At 37.6% G+C, this 20,716-nt stretch overlaps 1 protein-coding gene across 2 annotated transcripts in view; it reads right to left on the bottom strand.

Annotated features, from left to right (window-relative positions):
* The window catches only part of ITFG1 (integrin alpha FG-GAP repeat containing 1), a 302,922-nt gene that overhangs the window by 32,215 nt on the left and 249,991 nt on the right, over positions 1-20,716 (bottom strand). For both annotated transcript variants that reach the window (XM_053582100.1, XM_053582101.1), the window contains exon 14: positions 5,103-5,181. In XM_053582100.1, the coding sequence (XP_053438075.1) occupies positions 5,103-5,181 (79 nt within the window). The remainder of the gene's footprint in view (positions 1-5,102; positions 5,182-20,716) is intronic.

Consider the following 20,716-nt stretch of genomic DNA (forward strand, 5'->3'; position numbering starts at 1 on the left):
TAATAGACATATGCTGAACACACCATCCCAAAGCTAGCTAAAGGAACATACTCCAAAATACATCATATCCTAGGACAGAAATCAAACCTCAATAAAATGAAAAGAATTGACATTATACTTTGTTTCAAACCACAAGGTAATAAAGATAGAACTTGACTCCAATAAAAATTTTCATCCTGGGAAGCACCTGTGGCTCAAAGGAGTAGGGTGCGGGCCCCATATGCCGGAAGTAGCGGGTTCAAACCCAGCCCTGGCCAAAAACTGCAAAAAAGAAAAAAATTTTCATCTCTACCTCATGTTAAGGAAACTAAATAACCTCATGGTGAGTCACAGTTGGGTCAAATTCCTCAAGCATAATAACAATGAAGCTACAAGATACCAAAACCCATGGGACACTGCAAAAGCAGTCCTAAGAAGGGAATTTATTGCATTGGAGGCCTATGTCCAACAAATGGAAAGAGAGCACATCAACAACCTACTAAGTCATCTCAATGAAATGGAAAAGGAAGAGCAATCCAATCCCAAAGTTAGAAGAAAAGAAATGGCCAAAATTAAGAAATACATGAAATTGAAAACAAAAGAATCATTTAGAAAATTAATGAAACAAAAAGTTGGTTCTTTGAAAAGATAAATAAAATCAATAAACCTTTAGCCAGATTAACTAGAAACAGAAAAGTAATCTCAATCAGAAACGAAAAAAGGGAAATAACAACTGACACCACAGAGATACAAGAGATTATCTCTGACTACTACAAAAAGCTCTATGCCCAGAAATTTGACTATGTAGAGGAAATGGACCAATACCTGGAATCACACCATCTCCCTAGACTTAACCAGGAAGAAATAGATCTTGAACAGACCAATATCAAGCACTGCGATTGCAGAAACAATAAAAAAACTTTCAACAGCAAAAAGGCCAGATGGCTTCACATCAGAATTCTATCAAACCTTCAAAGATGAGCTTGTACCTCTACTGTAGAACCTTTTCCAAAACATTGAGAAGGAAGGAACTTTCCTCAATACGTTTTATGAAGCACATATCACCTTGATTCCCAAACCAGGAAAGGACCCAACTAAAAAGGAGAACTACAGACCAATTTCACTAATGAATATCGATACAAAAATACTCAACAAAATCTTAGTTAATAGATTGTAGCTACACATTAAAAAAATAATAAATCACGATCATGTAGGCTTCATCCCAGGGATGCAAGTCTGGTTTAATATATGCAAATCCATTAATGTTTCACCATATCAATAGAAATGAAAACAAAGACCATATGATTCTCTCATGAGATGCAGGAAAAGCATTTGACAAAATTCAGCATTCTTTTCTAACAAGAATACTTAAGAAAATAGGCCTGGGTGGCACATTTCTTAAGCTGTCTGAAGCTATCTATGACAAACCCGCAGCTACATCATACTGAATGGAGTAAAACTGAAAGCTTTTCCACTTAGAACTGGAAGCAGACAAGGATGTCCACTATCATTTAACATTGTGCTGGAAGTTCTAGCCAGTGAAATCAGGAAGAGAAGGATATTTAGGGCATCCAAATGAGGGAAGAGGAGGTCAAACCCTTGCTCTTTGCTGATAATATGATCTTATTATACTTAGAAAACCCCACAGACTTAACCAAAAGACTCTTGGAAGTGATCAAGAAATACAGTAACATCTTAGGGTATAAAATCAATGTCCACAAATCACTAGCCTTTGTATATGCCAGTAACAGCCAAGTTGAGAAGCAAATCAAGGATGTAATTTCTTTCACAGTAGCTTCAAAGAAAATGAAATATCTAAAAATATACCTAACAAAAGAGGTGAAGGATTTCTACAAAGAGAATTATGAAACTCTAAGAAAAGAAATAGCAGAAGACAATCACAAATAGAAGAACATGCTCTTGGCTGTGAAGAATCAACATTGTTAAAATGTTTCTATTACCCAAAGTAACCTACAGATTCAATACCATCCCCATTAAAATACCAACAGCATACTTTGACAAAGTGGAAAAAATATAGTTCTTTGTTTTGTATGGAACCAGAAACAATCCTGTACAGCCAAGGCAATTCTCAGTAATAAAAACAAAGCCGGAGGCATCACTCTACTAGACATTAGGTTATATTACAAGTCCATAGTGATCAAAACAGCATAGTATTGGCACAAAAATAGAGACACAGACATATGGAACTGAACAGAAAACCAAGTGAAGAAATCAGTCACTTATTGCCATCTGATATTTGATAACAAATAAAAGCATACAGTGGGGAAAATAATCCCTATTCGATAAATTGTGCTGGAAGAACTGGATAACCACATGCAAAAGACTCAAACTAGACCTGTACCTTTTACCACTTACAAAACTTGACTGAAGATAGATAAAAAATTTAAATCTAAGACAGTATAAAAACAGCATATACTTATATACTCAGTATCAAGTAAAATGCAAAAAAAAAAAAAATAATAATAATACAGAAAATCCTGCAACTGGGAGATAATATGTGTAAGGGTAACATTTCTTTACTTGTCATTTTGTTTATATATTCCTACAGTAAACACTTAAAAGCACATATATACAATTTGCCTTATACATACAGATGTGTCTCCCTCCTAAATATAATAACCATGTGCTCACTTCATCAAAAATTATTTTAAAATATTTTATGGGCTGAAGAGTATTATAAGATGACATAATGTATTACTTCACTATTTTTGGACACATTGAGTTTTTCCAGTTTGCTAATGTCTTTTATTTTTGTTTATGATGTTTTGCCATTAAAATTTATGCATTCACTTGATTTATACACTCAGCTACATTTCTCTTTACTTTTAGATAGTTCCTGCTTTGCTTTTATGCTTACAAATTCCTTCCCAATTTTTACTTCACTCTTGAGAATAATATAGTAAGAATAAACCCAGTATTCCATTATTGTTTGGGGTAGATTAAAAAAAAATCATCCTAAGTAAATATTCTTCCATTTACTTAAAAAGCAGTGATGGAGTGACTGTTACTGGGTGGTTTAGCAGCCAGATACTCTTTGAGGTGCCAGTGTCTAGTCTGTAGTAGGTGTTCAGCAAATTTTTATTAATGAATCAGTAATTACAGAATTAAAATATATTTTCTTCATGTATGTTTTAAATAGATTTTTATTTGCTATAAAATTTATCTTTTTAAAATTTAGGACTGAAAAATAGTCAATAATTACAGAAATATACAAAAGAGGAAGTGAATCTCTTGAAAATCTTGTTCCTCATGATAAATGTTTATTTGGTATATATTCTTCCCATTTTTTTGTATGAAGTCAGAATTATTCATTTAACTGCAAAAAAAATGCATATAGATATTTATTGTTGTATGATATATAGTGAAAAAATTAATCAGCTAGAGTAGTTATTGTATCTCTATACAAAATAACCCCTAAAAAAAATTAGTACTATCTGTATGAACAAACATGGAAAGATGCTATATCATTATACGAAAGAAAAAGGTCTGTTTTTTTTCTTTTTCTTTTTTTTTTTGAGACAGTCTCACTACATCACCCTTGGTAGAGTGCTGTGGCGTCACAGCTCACAGCAACCTCAAACTCTTGGGCTTAAGTGATTCTCTTGCCTCAGCCTCCCAAGTATGCCTGGCTAATTTTTGGTTGCAGTTGTCATTGTTGTTTGGCAGGCCTGGGCTGGGTCCAGACCTGCCAGCTCTGTTATATATGGCTGGTACCCTACCTGCTGAGCTACAGGCGTCGAGCTGAAAAACGTCTATTTTAAACCATCTATGTGTTCCTAAGATACTTATCTATTTGATGGTGTTCTTTTGGAATACAGATGAATTTTAAGTTGTTAGCTTTTAGACTGGATTTTCACTGATAATTCATCAGTTTGGGGTATACTCAAACTGAATCATACTACCTTCATGAAATAAAATGAGAAACTTCATCTTGTTTTCCTGCATTGTGTATGAATTCTAGAACATCTTACCTACCACTAAAATTATCTGTATCTTGAAAGTCCGAAAGAATTAACTGAAAAGGTAAAAATAGCTGATCCTGGAGCCTTTTTTGTACAATGTTTAATATGTACATGAATTAAAATACAAGTGATTTGTTGAAATTATCTATGTTCTTATTTTCAGTTTCTTTGACTAACTTTGGTATACTCAAGTATTTGGATTCAATCATGTTTGTCAGTTTCTCTTTGAATATTTAAAAAATACTTTGTTTTGTTCCTGTGTTGAAGCACCAGTATAACTGAGTTTCTCAAATGTGTGCATTAGCTAAAAAGTGAACTAATTCTGGTATATTTGACTTATGGAAGGACATTACATGTGTATCCTGTGAGGATGGCCATATAATGAGTCTGTCCTCTTTTTCTCACCAAAAGAGTAGTGGAGTGATGTCACCTCTGCTTATATTTCCTCCTCCTGGTTAAGGCTCTAGATGTCTCTAAGAAGCATATTATTATACTAAGATTCCTTTTTTAAATTTAGATAGTAGAAATCATAACAGTTATATTTATTGTAATGTGGATCTGACCTCAGTTAGCTATTTGTCAAAAGTAATCACTCTTTGCTAGGTCTTATTTCCTTTTGGTCTTGATTGAATTTCCGTTTATTATTTAGTTAAGTATATAACCAGATTTTTTCTTTACAATCATGCTTAAAAAATCTCTCTCTATATTCCAGCTTCTCTTCTGTATTTGGAAAAACCAGTATTAATTTACATTGTAGTATTAATTGGGTTCCTAATCTTTACTTCTGAAATGAGTTTAATTAACTCTTTGCCAGTTCACTTTTTGACCAAGTAATTTAAGTCATTGCTCCTAATCTCTCTTCAGCTGAAAAATAAGAATACTGTTACTTCAACTGAGACATAAGGATAAAGAGTAGGCTCCATTACAGTAGGGATATATCAGTCATTAAATGTTAATATTTTTGTCACATCGGTAGCTTTTACAACCTACCAATGTAAGTCTATAGAAAGATGAAGTATAATCAAAACGAAGACTATATTAAGAGGTATGAAAACATGATAATTCTTTTCACCAGATTATCTTGCCAACATATTGACCAAAGGTGCTTTTATACATCACGGAGATTGTGTCTGGTCTTACCTGAACCGTTTTTCAGATACCCATTTGCATCTACAGTTGTATACATGATATAGGGTCCAGGCTGATTTACTCCAAAGGGCTATAATTAAAAAAGGAATAGTTAAGGCTTAGAAAGCAACTGAATTATTTGAAGTTTTAGCAAATCTATTACAAGTAAAGTAAAAAATTCTTAGATATTATTCTTAAACAAATAATAGATAGTGAACAAGAAAATATAGTCAGAAAATTTCAAAAGAAAATGTAGTCAGAAAATTCTTAACACTTTAAATGATTTGATAGTTGAATCTAAATAGTTCAATAGCTGGGTGTTATGGCAGGTGCCTTTAATCCCAGCTACTGAGGAGGCTGAGGCAAGAGAATCACTTGAGCCCAAAAGCTAGAGGTTGCTGTGAGCTATGATGCCACGGTATTCTAAACCCAGGGTGACAAAGGGAGACTGTGTGTCAAAAAAAAAAAAAAAAAAAATTAAAAAAGATGAATATTTTAAGCAAATGTTATTGACTACTTTTGATTCCACCTAGGACAGAACTATTGCAGTTTTATTAATGACATTTCTGTTGAGGATAGCATTGCTTTTTCCCTACAGGAATAAATTGGACATATAGTTTTACATTTTTCCACTAAAATAACAAAATAAATAAAATATCAAACCTATCCATCATAGTTACAATAGAATGAAAAATACCAATCATTAGTTCCACCACATTTAATCACCCACACATTTACAGACTACATTAATTTCCCAGTTAAGAAAAACTTGATAGACAGAGACTAGTTACATTCCTTTTCTTTGAAAATCATGGCTAACTAAATAGCACATAAAGAAGCCATTTAGTGCAATGGACATCTTAAGATGAAATGGCAAAGTGTTCAAGAAATGTTTTAAACTCTATTGAATTCTTTTCATAGAACTGAATGAAATTCTACTAATCTTCCCAATGAAGTAGGCAAAAATTAATAATGACATTTAGTATACTAATGGTCTAAAAATCATTTCTTTCTCTGGGATGTCAGTAAAGAAATAATGTAATTTAATCAATACCACAGTTGCATGACTAATATTTTTAGAACTTTGTAAGTCCATATGTTTCCAATGGCCATGAGAAAAGATGTAAGAATGGAGGTACTTATAAGACTTTACTAATTGAATCAAAGATTCATGAAGAATATCACAAAAATACAAAAATCAAACTTGTTAAGGAAGTATTTTTATGTAGACAGATGAATTGCAGTTTGAATATTACTTTCACGGGAGAATTAAAATTCTATGCCTACATTCCTGTTTTGCCGGTGGGCAAGGGAAAGTATTGTTCTTTACATGTCCACAGTTCTAAAGCCAACCACAGACAGGTGACCAGAAGTTAAGATACAGAATTATCTTCTTCGTGCAGTTACCCTTTTTTTCTTTTTAGTGTTATCATTTACATTAATGTGTTAAATATATTTTGTTATTCTTGCTTTCATGTTTATGTCTTAGAATCAAACTATTGTATTTTTCTGTTACTTGCTTTTATAATACAATATTTTGAGACTTATCTATGAACAGGGATGTGGCGATAGTTCATTTTCCCTGCTGTAGAGTATTTTATTGTATGATTATAGAATAAATATTTTTCATTCAATTATTGACATTTGTTTCCATTTTTTTGTTATAACCAAGCTGTTCTTATATACATATCAACTGAAAGATGTCAGCAAGTGCAAAAGTTCGTAAGTGGTTATGAATCCAGAAGTCACAGGATGTATACATATTCAGCTGTACTAATTAGTGCCAATTATTTTCCTAAAGTGGCGCTACCTCTTTTTACTCCTGTCAGTAGTATATGAAAGATCCTAAGCTTCACATACTTAGAAATTGTCATTGCTAATTGTATTATCTTTCCTCGTTCTGTTTCTTTGGAAGAGGGTAGGCCTTTTCATGCTTTAAACTTGTCTAGGAAGGCTTAGAGATCATACTTATAAGACAACATTTATCATTTGAGGTGTTATTACCTCAAATTTACTTTGTTACCCTAAATCTAGTCTATACACAAGAAGAGAGGTATGTTGGGCTATAAGAATGATTTTCAATGAATATGCACAGCCATACTCTTGAATGTTCGTTTGAATTCACACTTGAAATGTTTCACATTACTATCAATGGTATCTTATTTTATAAAATTATTTAGGCATTTATTATTTCTCCCACCTATATTCAATTGATAAAAGTCAGGTCAGCATAAAGTTCTAAAGCTCAAGTTCACCTGTCACCACATGCCAGTCATTTTGATATTTGCAGATAAGCTCTAGAAATCTAGATTTGATTCTTCCACATACTGGTTCTCAAAGTATGTTACAAGGATTCCTAGGGGAGGTCACAAAATACCTTCAGAAGATCACATCAGATAAAAACTATTTTCATAATAATACTAAGATGCCACTTGTCTTTTACAATATGTTAATATTTGTGCTAACAGAGCAAAAGCAAGGATAGGTAATTAGCAATGGGGCCAAACAGTGGTTATTCAGACTTTTTCTTGAAAGTGGACAAAATGAGTCTGTCACATTTAGGAAAATGATTGACAGTATTTGTTACTAATGATAAAATTTGAATTTCCAAGTGAAAATTGGAATTTTGGAAAAATCCATGTCTCTGCCACTGTGAATCAATATTAAAAACTTCTGATGTAATCAGTGGTCATATTAACAAATACGATTTGAACATTAGGAAGATCTCCACAACTCAATAAACTAGTATTTTCCAAATGACCAATACATGACATTATAGAACCATACATAGATAAAAGATCAAAGTGCAAGTTGTACCAGTGGGTTTTAATGTAACAGTATAGCGTAGAATCACTATGGAGTGGTTTAGGAAGGACCTCAAAAAATCTCCTCTACAAAAGCACTGAGAACACTGGTGAAAAACTGCCGAAATAAACTTTTTCAGAATTTTTCAAGAATCCAAGGAGCATTCAGTTAAGAAAAATGGCTGAATCTTGGTAAGAACTGTGACATTTGTTGTGTTTTAATTTACTCCCTTTCCATACCCCTCTTTCTACCTCTGAAGTAGCCCTGAAAACCAACAGCTTTGCAACTAAGTTAGCTATAAAAATAAACTCCCCAGCAGTCACTGAAGGGGCAGATGATTTTAGATCTACCCAAAGCCCCACTCCCAGCCAATTATCACTATATGACCTATTTAGCAGCTTCCTAAAAAGCTCCACTGTCTTAACCAACTGAGAGCTTGTTCTGTGTGAACAGCTGTATTACTGAAGGATTCATTGAAAACTATCATGAGTAACTATTTTAAATTGCAGCTGCTTGAGGCAATGATACCAGTTTGTGCTAAAAAGATGTCCAGATCTTAAAAGGAAAAATAGAGCCTTGGCGCTTGTAGCTCAAGTGGCTAAGGCGCCAGCCACATACACCAGAGCTGGGAGGTTCGAATACAGCCCAGTCCTGCCAAACAACAATGAGAGCTACAGGCAAAAAGTAGCTGGGCATTGTGGTGGACGCCTGTAGTCCCAGCTACTTGGGAGGCTGAGGCAAGAGAATCACTTAAGCCCAGGAGTTGGAGGTTGCTGTGAGCTGTGATGCCAAAGCACTCCACCGAGGATGACAGCTTGAAGGTAAAAAAAAAAAGGAAAAATAGAAATGAGATGTCCAAAAGGAGACTCTGAAAAGCTCTGCTACTATCTCTGGGACTCCACAAGGCCACAGACATGTGCAGCATTCTGTCCATGCCCCAAATGGACCCGAGAAAGCTCTCATCTCCTTTAAGGGAACCCCTGAGCATCACAGCTGGCTAATAAGCTAAGGAGGAACTTCAGTGGCCACATACAACAAAAAGTACCTCATGGGATTAGTCCTGGAGAGTCACTGAACAAACAGTAGGAAAACAAAAACAAACCCAGGACAGTCTGATTTCTAGAATCAAAATATAGTTTAAAATGTCTAGTTTTCAACAACAAAAAAACAGGATAATACATATTTCCATACAGGGAAGTGTTCATACACTGGAGGAAAAAAGGTAGTCAACACAAGATGCCTTTGAGGTAGTGTTGGATTTACCAGGCAGACTTGAGGTCAGCCAGAATAAATGTGTTCAACGAACTAGAGGAAACCATTCTAAAGAACTGAAGACAATTCTGAGAACCATATCTCACAAAAGGAGAATAAATAAAGAGATAGAAATCAAACTGAAATACTGGAGTATAATAAATGAAATGAAAAACTAACCAGAGAGACTCAGGAATAATTAGTAAATGTGAAGATAATGACAATTCAGATTATCTAGTTTGAAGAACTGAAAGATAGGAATAAAGAACATGAACAGTGCCTGAGAGACGGTGGGGCACCATTCAGAACGTCAACAATGACGAGAGTCGCAGGAGAGAGGAGAGAGAGGGACAGGAGGACACGTGAAACAGTAATGGTGAAAACTGCCCAAATCAAGGGAAACATTAATTTGCATATCCAAAAAAGCTCAATGAGGATAAACTCAAGTAGGATAAACTCAAAAGAGATCCACACCAAGATACATCATAGCACAGTTGACCTTTTGAAAGCCAAGGAGAAAATCATGTACATGCAAGGGACTGCCAATAGGACTAACAGTTGGGCTGTAAATTTTACTTCTGTGTTTCAGTTTTCTCATCTTAAATTAGGGATAATCGTAACACCCACATCATAGGATTGTAGTGAGTATTAAGTGATTGGGTATGTGTAAGTAATTAGAACAGTTCCTGGCACATTGTAATTGCTCAGAATATGTGGGTTGCTTTTTTTTTTGGCCAAAAAGTTAATGTATTTTACTACAGTGAAGTGATAAAATCTCATGTTCAGTTAAATTGAACTATTAAGCGAGCATAAATTGTTCTGATCAAAACCAGAGAAACATTTGTCAAGTTTGCCTTTTAGTTTTCTTTAATACATTGCAGGATTCTAAAATTATAGGAATAATTTATTTGCAAAAATATATGCTTAGAAGGCTATTCCATTCTGATTATATATAATTGCTGGTGTAAGAACACAGGCTATTAGCTTACAATAAAACCTTTTTCTAAAAGTCCAGTATAGAGGTTCTCAAACTTTACATGCATCACATTACCTAAGGGCTGGCTAAAATATAGACGAGTTGGCTGTGCCCGTGATTAAGCTTCCTTGTCCTGTGAGTGTATGACTTGGTAGAGCTGGGCAGGCCTGAGCGCCTGCAGCCTCCATCTCAGGGGGTGCGGGTCTGATTAAGCTTCCTTGTCCCACGAGTGTCTGACTTGGTAGGGCTGGGCGGGCCTGAGCACCTGCAGCCTCCGGTCTCAGGAGGTGCAGACCTGACTAAGCTTCCTTGTACTGTGAGTGTCTGACTTGGTAGGGCTGGGCGGGCCTGAGCACCTGCAGCCTCTGGTCTCAGGAGGTGCAGACCTGACTAAGCTTCCTTGTCTGTGTGCTTCTCAGGCTATGAGTCAGCCAGGTAGATACACAGTCAAGTGCAGGATCTTGATAGGGTTCTTATGGGAACAGAATCGCCTTATAAACAAAGAAACAAATAAAATATGCCACAAAATATAGATATTTAGCATTAAATAATCTTTATTAAAAATTGTAATCAAATTTTAATTTGAGAGTGACTTAAATTTAAGTGAAAGAACATAACCAGGAAAAGGGGACCAGTCTTAGATTGAATAAGTGGTTCAAGTCAAGCAATTTTATAGTTTATGCAGTGTCACAAATGACAGAAAGAAAACATTTTCAAACCATGTTTTAAAATCATGTTAAGAGTTTAAAAATGTTTGGAAGGGAACATCTCAAAAATGGTAACTATCTGGTTAAATGTAATAGAGTCCTGGCTTAAAGAACTGAGGTGTACTAGTCAGAACACAGCAAATTAGAGAAAATGAGAATCATTTTTACTTTCCGTTACAGTTGTTATTCTAGTTGGCAATTTTTTTCTTTACCTAAACATGTACAAGTGGTAAAACATAACCATAGTTCAGAAAGAAGGAGGGAAGAGAAGGGGGGAAGCTGCAGGGAGGAGGGAGGGCATTTGGGGGGACCTTACCTAATGTGCATACTGCAATGGTACATTTCAAAACTATAAGAATAGAGTATAAATGTCTTACCACAACAAATAAGTAAGCGAGGAGATGGTTATGTTCATCAGGTAGATGTAGGCATTCCACATTGTATATCAAATCAGTACATTGTACCCCATAAATGCCTTAAAGTACACAGTTATGATTTAATAAAAAAATGCATGACACGAAAGTAAAAAAAAAAAAAAAGCAGGCTGGGTAGATATTTACAGTAAATATTTTAGGCTCTGTAGGCTATAAAGTCTGTGTTACAACCGCGTGTTGTAGCATGAAAGAAAGTGGCCAGAGATAATGTGTAGAGGAGTGTAGCTACGGGCCAATAATGTTTCATTCACAAATCGTGCATCAAGTTGGATTTGACCCATGGGCTGTAGTTTTTTTGGCTCCTCTTCTACCCAAGAAAAGAAACAACAGGTAGTGAAAATTAAGAAGTAATTTATCCAATATAGATTCACTCACTCTAACATAAATTTTTAGTGCCAAGGATATGTTTTATTGTGTAGAAGTACTTTCCATATATATAGATTAAGGAAAAGGTACTTACTATGCACTGGTTAATTGAATAATATATACAACAAACAGTCGTTTTTAATTTCTTATATTACATGAATAATTAGGAGTTCTTCAAAATTTCATGAGACAATTTCTTCTCTTGTACAGTGTGTTATCAAAGTTCCTGAGTTGAACAGAAAAAAGGCTCAGGGCTGGGAGTGGGTGGTTCACGCCTGTGATCCCAAGACTCTAGGAGGCCAAGGCAGATGGGTTGCTTCAGCTCAGGAGTTAGAGACCAGCCTAAACAAGAGTGAGACCCTGTCTGTACTAAAAACAGAAAAATTAGCCGGGCATGGTGGCGGGTGCTAGTAGTCCTAGCTACTTGGGAGGCTAAAGCAAGAGGATTGTTGGAGCCCCAGAGTTGGAGGTTTCAGAGAGCCACAATGATTCCATGGCACCCCACATAGGATGACAGAATAAGATTGTCTAGAAAAAAAAAAGGCTCAGGTTTTTTCCTTGTGTTTAAGTGGTTAGAGCAGTCTCTGAGACAAGGGGCCTGCACTGCGGCCTGGGGCTGCCTTTGCATGTTGTCAGTTCCCTGCATTTTCCAAGTGGTTTGAGGGTGTAGCCCATGGTTAGCAGATCTGTGCTAGCTCTACCTCCCTTCCTTTGGGTAATGCTTAGAGCAGTACATTCCTCTGCACTAAGTTTTGTTGTAGTTTCTGTGCTGCTATAGATTTTGACTCCATCTACCCTTGCTGGGAGTCCCTGGGTCTGTGTCTTGTTTTACAGCACAACGAGGAGACTCTTAAAGCTCGTCAGTCTCCTGTGTCTCCTCCTTCTGTAACTGAACTTATTGTTAGAGGAGACTGAGGACTACAAAAAAGGTAAAGGCCAATATAGTTCATATCCTAAGATCAAGACATAACCCCGATTTCCAGGAGAAAAAGAAGGGATGCTGGATTTCACCAACGAAAGGAGCAAAGTAGAGCAGAATGGTGCGAGGGGGCAAAAGCTCACCTATCAGGTACAACAAACACTGTGTGGGTGATGAGCACACTAACAGCCTTGACTTAAGCATTATAAAAGATATCCATGTAATAAAAACATTTGTACTGCCTTAATATTTTGAAATAGAAAAATGCAATGTTTTCACTTCCATAAAAAATTTATTTAGGAACAAGTCCTCACTTTGTTTTTTTGTTCATGCTACATGAATCTCACTTTTTAAAAGTGGTTTTATGGTTATGTTTTTAAAATGAAGTTTTAAACATATAACTCCATCTACATTTAAAAAAATTTTTGGGGCGGCGCCTGTGGCTCAAGGAGTAGGGCGCTGGTCCCATATGCTGGAGATGGCGGGTTCAAACCTAGCCCCGGCCAAAAACCAAAAAAAAAAAAAAACAAAAAAATTTTTAACTAAATTTAATAGTTGGGATGGGACATTTATTCAGGGCTTGTGAAATGCTAATGGTCAAAAGAAATAATCTAATCAAGTCATGAGTGTCTAACACTAAAAGAAGTGGTAATGGTAAAAAACAAAAAACAAAAAACCAGTAGAGGCTAATGTCAAGGGGTCCTATAGAACTGGCCTACGGGCGGCACCTATAGCTCAATGGGTAGGGCACTGGCCACATACACCGAAGCTGGTGGGGTTGAACCTAGCCTGGGCCAGCTAAAACAATGACAATTGCAAAAAAAAAAAAAAAAATAGCCAGGCGTTGTGGGGGGCACCTGTGGTCCCAGCTACTTGGGAAACTGAGGCAAGAGAATCATTTAAGCCTAAGAGTTTGAGGTTGCTGTGAGCTGTGACGCCACGGCACTCTACCCAGGGTGACAGCTTTTGAGACTCTGTCTCCAAAGGAAAAAAAAATAAAGAACTGAACTATGTTGTATCTTTTACACACACTTCATTCTTTGACTATATTCAGAACAAATACAACCACACATGTGCCTATAATAAAACAACAGCTTAAAACTATGGATAAATTTAAAATTGAGTGCTTGTAATACTGAATATGAAAACATAGCTACCATAAGGCACAACGGTAAATATTTTGGATTAATGTATTAAGTGTGAGCACCCTTACAAATTAAAACAAATTAAAATCTGAAGTGTAATTTTCAAAATGCGAGGGCCAAATTAAGGTTGGCAGTCTGAGACGTAATGATATATATTATGTATAGAACAGTTGGGCAATGAAAAATTGAGAAGGTTCTACTTAGGCAGAGTTGAAACAGTAAAACTATGCCAGGAATCAATAGTCCTCCTGGCTCCTGCACCCAGGGACCAATTCAGAATTCTGGGCTGTATGTGGTGAGACACTGCTTCAGTGAACAATTCAGAAAGCTTCCAAAGAACTAAGGGACAGGCAGAACTCACAAAAAATTAGCAAAAGACCTCAAAGAATACATGATATTATTATATTTTTTGACCATTACAGCTCACTTGGAGAGAGTAAAGTTTAAAGTCTGTTGGATGAATGTAGATAACCCCAATTGTCCTGGTTTGAAATCCATACCTATTTCACTAAGTACAAGGAGTTAACTGCTTAATAAAAAGGATACATACTACAGTTTCTATAAGATGAATTCTGTTTCTTTTTTGAATTTCTTCTTAATAAACCAGAAATATATTTTTTTATAGAAAATGTTCCATAAACTGACAATAAATTTTAGTAAGAAGAGAGTAAGCCGTGAGCTGTTCCTAAGGAATGCTGAGCACCTGAATCTAGTCATCCAGCAAGTTCACGTTAAGTATGAATCTCCCACACGTTGCCCTACTCTTCGTTTTAAAGGTCACGTTTAACACTTGCCTGAAAGAATTCAGAGAAGTTAAATTTAAAAATATCAGTGATGTTTCAATTTGTATGTAATAAAGGACCATCACTGCCTCCCTCTCCCTGGCTCTGGGATGTCCCTACTGATGATTGTTATTATGCAGATTCTTTTTAACTGACTGACAGAAAACTGGAGTTAGAATACCTTTATTTCCTTTACAGACTACGTTTCTTAGGAGCCTTGGTGGTTTCTATGTCAATGTCAGCTACCAAATTATCTAAGCATTTGTTTCAAGGTCTTGGACTCCTACAATGAATAATAAATAAGAAAAATAAATAAGATCCACTCCATTTTCTTTAAGGACTTAATACCGGTAACTCACCAACGACAAAATAACAAGTGATAAGGCTAAGTATAAGGTGCTGAAAAACAGTAGAAGGTGTGTCCAGCTCTCTGTCGAAGGGGAGCCAAGCAACTTCTCAGAGGAGATACTGTCTGAGAGGCAACTTGAACATCACGTGTCTGAAACTAGAAGGTCAAGAAGAGAAGGCCTTAATCCCAGCACTCTGGGAGGCTGAGGCAGGTGGATCGTCTGAGCAAAAGTGAGATCTCGTCTCTACTAAAAACAGAAAAAAATTAGCCAGGCATTGTGGTAGGCACCTGTCATTCTAGCTGCTCAGGAGGCTGAGGCTCAGGATCCTCAAGGAGAATCCCTTGAGCCCAAGAGTTAGAGGTTGCTGTGAGGTATGATGCCACAGCACTCCACCCAGGGTGACAGAGTAAGACTCTGTCCCAAATAAAAAAAAAAAAAAAAGAGAAAAGGCATCAGAACAGAATATGCCAGGGCCCAGAGTGAGATAGGATGGCAAAACATAAGAGTTGAGTCTGGCTGACATTGGGAGGGTGTGAGGAGGAACTCCAAAAGACAGGCTGACGGAGTAAACCTGGGCAGCTCTCAGGATGCCAGGGCTGGATCGTTTTTCAAGGGCAAAGGGAAGCCCTTGAAGGTTTGTGTTTTAGAAAGATCATGTGGTAGGGTTTTGAAGGATGACCCAAAAAGCTGCAGCAGTCAAGCAAACAATGATGGCCTAAAGCAAGAGGGTAGAGAAGGGGGGCAGTTAGGGGAAGAGAGTAATAATACAGATTGTAGGGAGCTGGAAAGGAAGCAAGACCGAGGCTGGAACATGGGAGGAGGAGTGAGTTTGGGTAGGGGAACAACTCGGAGAAGTAGGTGAGATCACTTGCAGGGGTGTCCACCTGGGGCCCATGGGCCACATGCAGATCATGTGAGGACATTTTGCTTATCCTCATCTGTGGTGGCAGATAAAATGAAAATTTTTTTTGCTCATCAGCTTTTGTTAATGCTTGTGTATTTAATGTGTGGCTGAAGAGAACCTTTTCTTCCAATGTGGTGCAGAGAAGCCAAAAGGCTGGACGCCCCGATGCAGTTTCACTTTCTGCAGTTTTAATTACTCAAAGTACAAAACAATAAGATATTTAGAGAGATAAACATTTACTTTTTCTTTTTTTATTTTTATAATTTTTTTTATTTTTATAAACATTTACTTTTAGATAAACATTTACTTTATATTTTTTTATTTTTATAAAATTTTATTTTTTTATTACGGTATATTGTTACAATTGTCCTATTAGTTATTGTTGTTAATCTCTTACTGTGCCTAATTCATAAATTAAACCTCATCATAGGTATGTCTGTATAGGACAAAACAAAGTGTACACATAGTTCATGATTATCTGGGTTTTAGACACCCACTGAGGGTCTCGGAGTGTATCCCTGGTAGGTAAGGGCGGCCACTGTGCACACTGAGACAAGAACCTAGAATGGAAACCCAAGAATCACCAGCATTGAAAGGATGGGCAGAAGGGATGTTCATAACGGAACCTGGAAGAATGGCCAGAGAGAACATAAAGGAAGCCCAGGACTTCTGTCCCTAGCAGCAGTCAGCAGTGTCAAGTGCAGCTTTAGCGTGAAGAGATCAAAGGCTACGTTATAACAACGGGTTAATGATACCCAGGTAAGGAATAGGAGATGAAAATGTAGACGACTTAGGAAGTTTAGCTGAGAAAAGGAAACAGAGCATCTAGAGTAGCTGGAGAGGACATGGGCTTCAGAAGGTACGTGTGTGTGCATTTACAGAGAAGAGGGATTTAGACTTTAGACACCCACAAATACTGCAGAGCAGACACCAGCTGAGAGGTGGAGTATGTGGACAAATGGAAGACACGTGTGACACACAGCCCAGTTGGTGCACTGGTTTTCAGTGGTGAGGAAAAGCAAAAGGGTGGGTGTGTAAGGAGGGGCAACGCTGAGAGCCGCCTGGGTCAACTGACAGATTGTTCTCTGCTGAGTTCTAGGATATGCTGGGAAGCAAAACATACTGTCTCTGACCCCACGGAGCTCTTCTGTCAAGGGAAAGTATACAGACTCTTTTTGTACACAGAGGACTCACAGACTACTTTTACACCAGTTTGCTGTTTAAGAGGAAAAGTTCTTTTAAAAGAAAAATTACCTGCCTGCTTCTATACTCATAACCTATCAAATAGGAAAAGTCACCAGGCTTTCAAGAAAAGAATAATCAAGTGACAGAAAAAGAAGTCATGACCTCCACTGACATAGTGAAGGGCCAAAATATGCCTTATACTGACAATAAAAGATTCCAAAAATAGCTGGATATTTAAAGGAAAAAAAATCAGGACTATGAATATTCTTTTGATTCTTGAACATCTATGGTGCGTTCCCTAAACATACTGATATCTTCCACTGATCTCTTATATGTGACAAACTTACAATATTAAAAAAGAGTCACACAATAAGAAAAGTCAAGAAAGCAAGTAGATTTCTCATCCTGTCTGAGAGGAACGGAATATCAGCATTTCTCAAATGATTGCAACTTACTAAACCTACCTATACAGGGATGTTACATAGGCAGAGTATAAATATTTACATTGACAAATGATATACTTTTAGAGTGTTGATTGTATATTCAGGCTCACTATGACTTATTGACATTAATTGCTCTAATTTTAACAGAAAACTCAGGAAGTAGTGTGATAAGAGTAATAGTCCCCCAAAGATGTTCAATAGCTGAGTGTGCAAAATCTAATCACAAGGGTCCCTATAAGTGAAAGAAGGCAGGATGAGTTTGCATCAGTCATCTGAAGAGGCTTTGGAGAGGGGGTAGGGGCTGTGAGCCAAAGAATACAGGTGGCTTGAAGAACCGGGAAAGGCAAGGGAACAGATTCTCCCCAAAGCCTCTGAAAGGTGTGGTCAACAACAGGCTTTTTGTTGCAGCCTGGCCAACAACTTCATTTTTTTGCTTAGTGAAACATAGTTCAGGCTTCTGACCTCCAAAAGGGTAAGAGAACAAATTTGTGTCATGTTAAGCTACAGAATTATGGTAGTTTGCTACAGCAGCAACAGGGAACTAATAACAGGCATGTACTATTCATTTTCTCATTTTATAGAAGTGGAGAAGGAGGCTTAACAGAAGTTAAATAACTCCCTCAAAGTTACTTCAGACAGTTGAAGAAATTCGTATTTTATCTATTATTCTCTTTTTGAAGTAGGACTCAGGGTCAACTACTGAGAACCAGAAGTTAGGGTTGCAGTTAGGGGAGAGTAGAAAGGATATTAAATAGTTCTTATGAAGAATGGGAATTTCAGGTCTGATGTGGAAAGTCCTTACCTTTTAGAAATATACACTGATATATTTAGAAATGATGAATTAGCCTTAAAATACTAAGGGGTGTGTGTGAAGTAAGATTGGGTCTATGAGGACATTGTTGAAGCTAGGTGGTAGTGTGGAGCAGGGGGTTTCATTACATTAGTCTATATTTTTATAGATGTTTAACATTTTAAAAACATTTAAAAATTCAAGATAAAAAACAATAAAGGACACAAAGGGAGAGATACTGAAAAAAAATCATGATGTACTGGGCGGTGCCTGTGGCTCAACGAGTAGGGCACCAGGAGTGGAAGTAGTGACGCCATGGTAGTTAAGTAGGAGAGAGGTAAAGGCAAGGATGGGCAGATACAGGCCAATAGGATAAACAGGTATGGTAAGAGTGACAGTGGGAGGGATGGAAAACAGGCTGTGGTCAGAATTGGATAAGTGAAATTGAAATTTCAGAAGTAGAACCATTTTGGTAGATAAGGTCCAAGTTATGGCCTTATGGGAGTGAGTAGTTAAAGCTGAATAAGAATGAAAGACTCTAGGGTCTTCAAAATGGAGATGAAGGAATTTGGGTGGACCCAGCGGATGAGCTGAAGAATTGTTTGCTCAATTGTCTACATGGGGGAGAACATAGGTACAGCCAGCATGACAGTTGTTGAACTCAAACCCTAGCTCAAGTGGCGAGGAGCAGGATGTGGTGTGCTCGCTTTCCCTCTGCCTCACTTGGGGTCATACCCAGTAAACACTTTCCACTATGATCTGGTGTCCAAGGAATATGGAGAAGGATCACTTTTCTAAGAAGTATCATAAATAATTTCACAAGTGGAAACTTGGAATGTGTAATACTTTGATACTTAAGATAATAGTTACTATCATCACTTTGATATGTGTAATACTCGAGAAGTACACTGTGTATTTGTTTCTTTTAAGCTGTGATAAAATTATGATCTACGATATTAGTAAGATATCACAAAGAAGGAAAATTATAGAAGTGAGGGGTGGTTTAATAGGATCTCAATTTCAAAGAAAGACATAAATGGATGAAATGGGGGGAGAGTGTATTAGCTGCAGAAGAGCCCAAGGTGCTGGATGGTCAGGGCAATCATTGTACAGACAGCTCTGCACGCTAGACTTAGGTGACAGATTCTGTCCAAATGATTGTTTGCTACACATGTGGTCCCCAATTCCCAGGCTATGGAGCAGTACCTGGTCCATGGCCTGTAAGAAACTGGGCCACACGGTGTCACCACCTGACCTCCTTCTCCTGTCCCTTCGCCTCCCTCCCATAACCCTCTGTGAAAAAACTGTCTTCCATGAAACTGGTCCCGGATGCCAAAAGGGTTGGTCTAGGAGGTGAGCGGCAGCCAGGAGTGAAGTTTCCTCTCTATTTACAGCTGCTCTGCACGGCCTGTATCACTGCCTTGGTTCCACCTCTGTTGCTCACCACCCCATTCTGTGAAAAACAGTCTTCCATGAAACCTGTCACTGGTGCCAAAAAGGTTGGGGACCACTGCTCTGTAATATAGTAGTGGCTTATATTTTAAATAAAGAGAAGAGAAGCAGAACTCTTACAAGTAAAACTTGCTTTAATAATAGAACCCTTCCTGTTAAACTTTCTACTAGAACTTCTGAGTAAAATGAGTGGGTTTAATTTCAAACTATTTTTTTTCTTTTTGAGACATAGTCTTACTTTGTCACCCTGGGTACAGTGGAGTTATGCTATAGCTCACAGCAACCTCAAACTCTTGAGCTCAAGTGATTCTCTTGCCTCAGCTTCCCAAGTAGCTGGAACTACAAGTGCCTGCCACATTGCCCGGTCATTTTTAGAGATGGAGCTCTTGCTCAGGCTGGTCTGGAACTCCTGAGCTCAGGTGATCCACTTGCCTCGGCCTCCCAGGGTGCTAGGATTATAGGCGTGAGCCACCGCACCCAGGCAGTTTCAACTTTTTAAAGTTCTTTGCATGACATGTAGTCAAAGAGCCACAGAGTAGGGATATTAGAGGAGGGAAGTTAGAGGAAGGAGGAGGAACGAAAGGTCTGTGTGTCATACCCACTGGGTAATAACAACCCAACAACTGACTGACTCTCTAGTTGATCAATCTCACCTACGGGGTTACAAGGAGGGAAGAGTGCAGGTCTTTGCATGTGTGCTGCAGTGGACATGGTGACGCAACATCCAGATCTTCCCTTCGAGACTGAGATGCTGGTCCCTGAGCCATCCCAAGTTCTGGCTGCTAAACATGCACAGCATACCCGGAAACTGTTCTTGGGGAAAGGAAGCTGCCTGGTTCAGATGCTGACACCTTCTTGGGGGCCGTGTGAATGTCAAATCTGAGAGAGACAGGAGTGCAAAGGCCTGGCCCTGTGCCTAGATTTGGGCCATCTCTGAAGGACACTCTGCCTTTGGAGCTCTCCACGTACCTTACCCTACCAACCCTGCTGTCCTCACTCCCTCAGACGTGTTGCTCCAAAGCAAGTCTAGGATTTATCTCTAGGTCAAGGTCTGTTTTCACATGTTTTAAATATGGGAACAACTACACATAAATACTATTATTGTGATGCTGTAAAG

The sequence above is a fragment of the Nycticebus coucang genome, chromosome 2 (genome assembly GCF_027406575.1).
Source record: "Nycticebus coucang isolate mNycCou1 chromosome 2, mNycCou1.pri, whole genome shotgun sequence".
Classification (NCBI taxonomy): domain Eukaryota; kingdom Metazoa; phylum Chordata; class Mammalia; order Primates; family Lorisidae; genus Nycticebus; species Nycticebus coucang.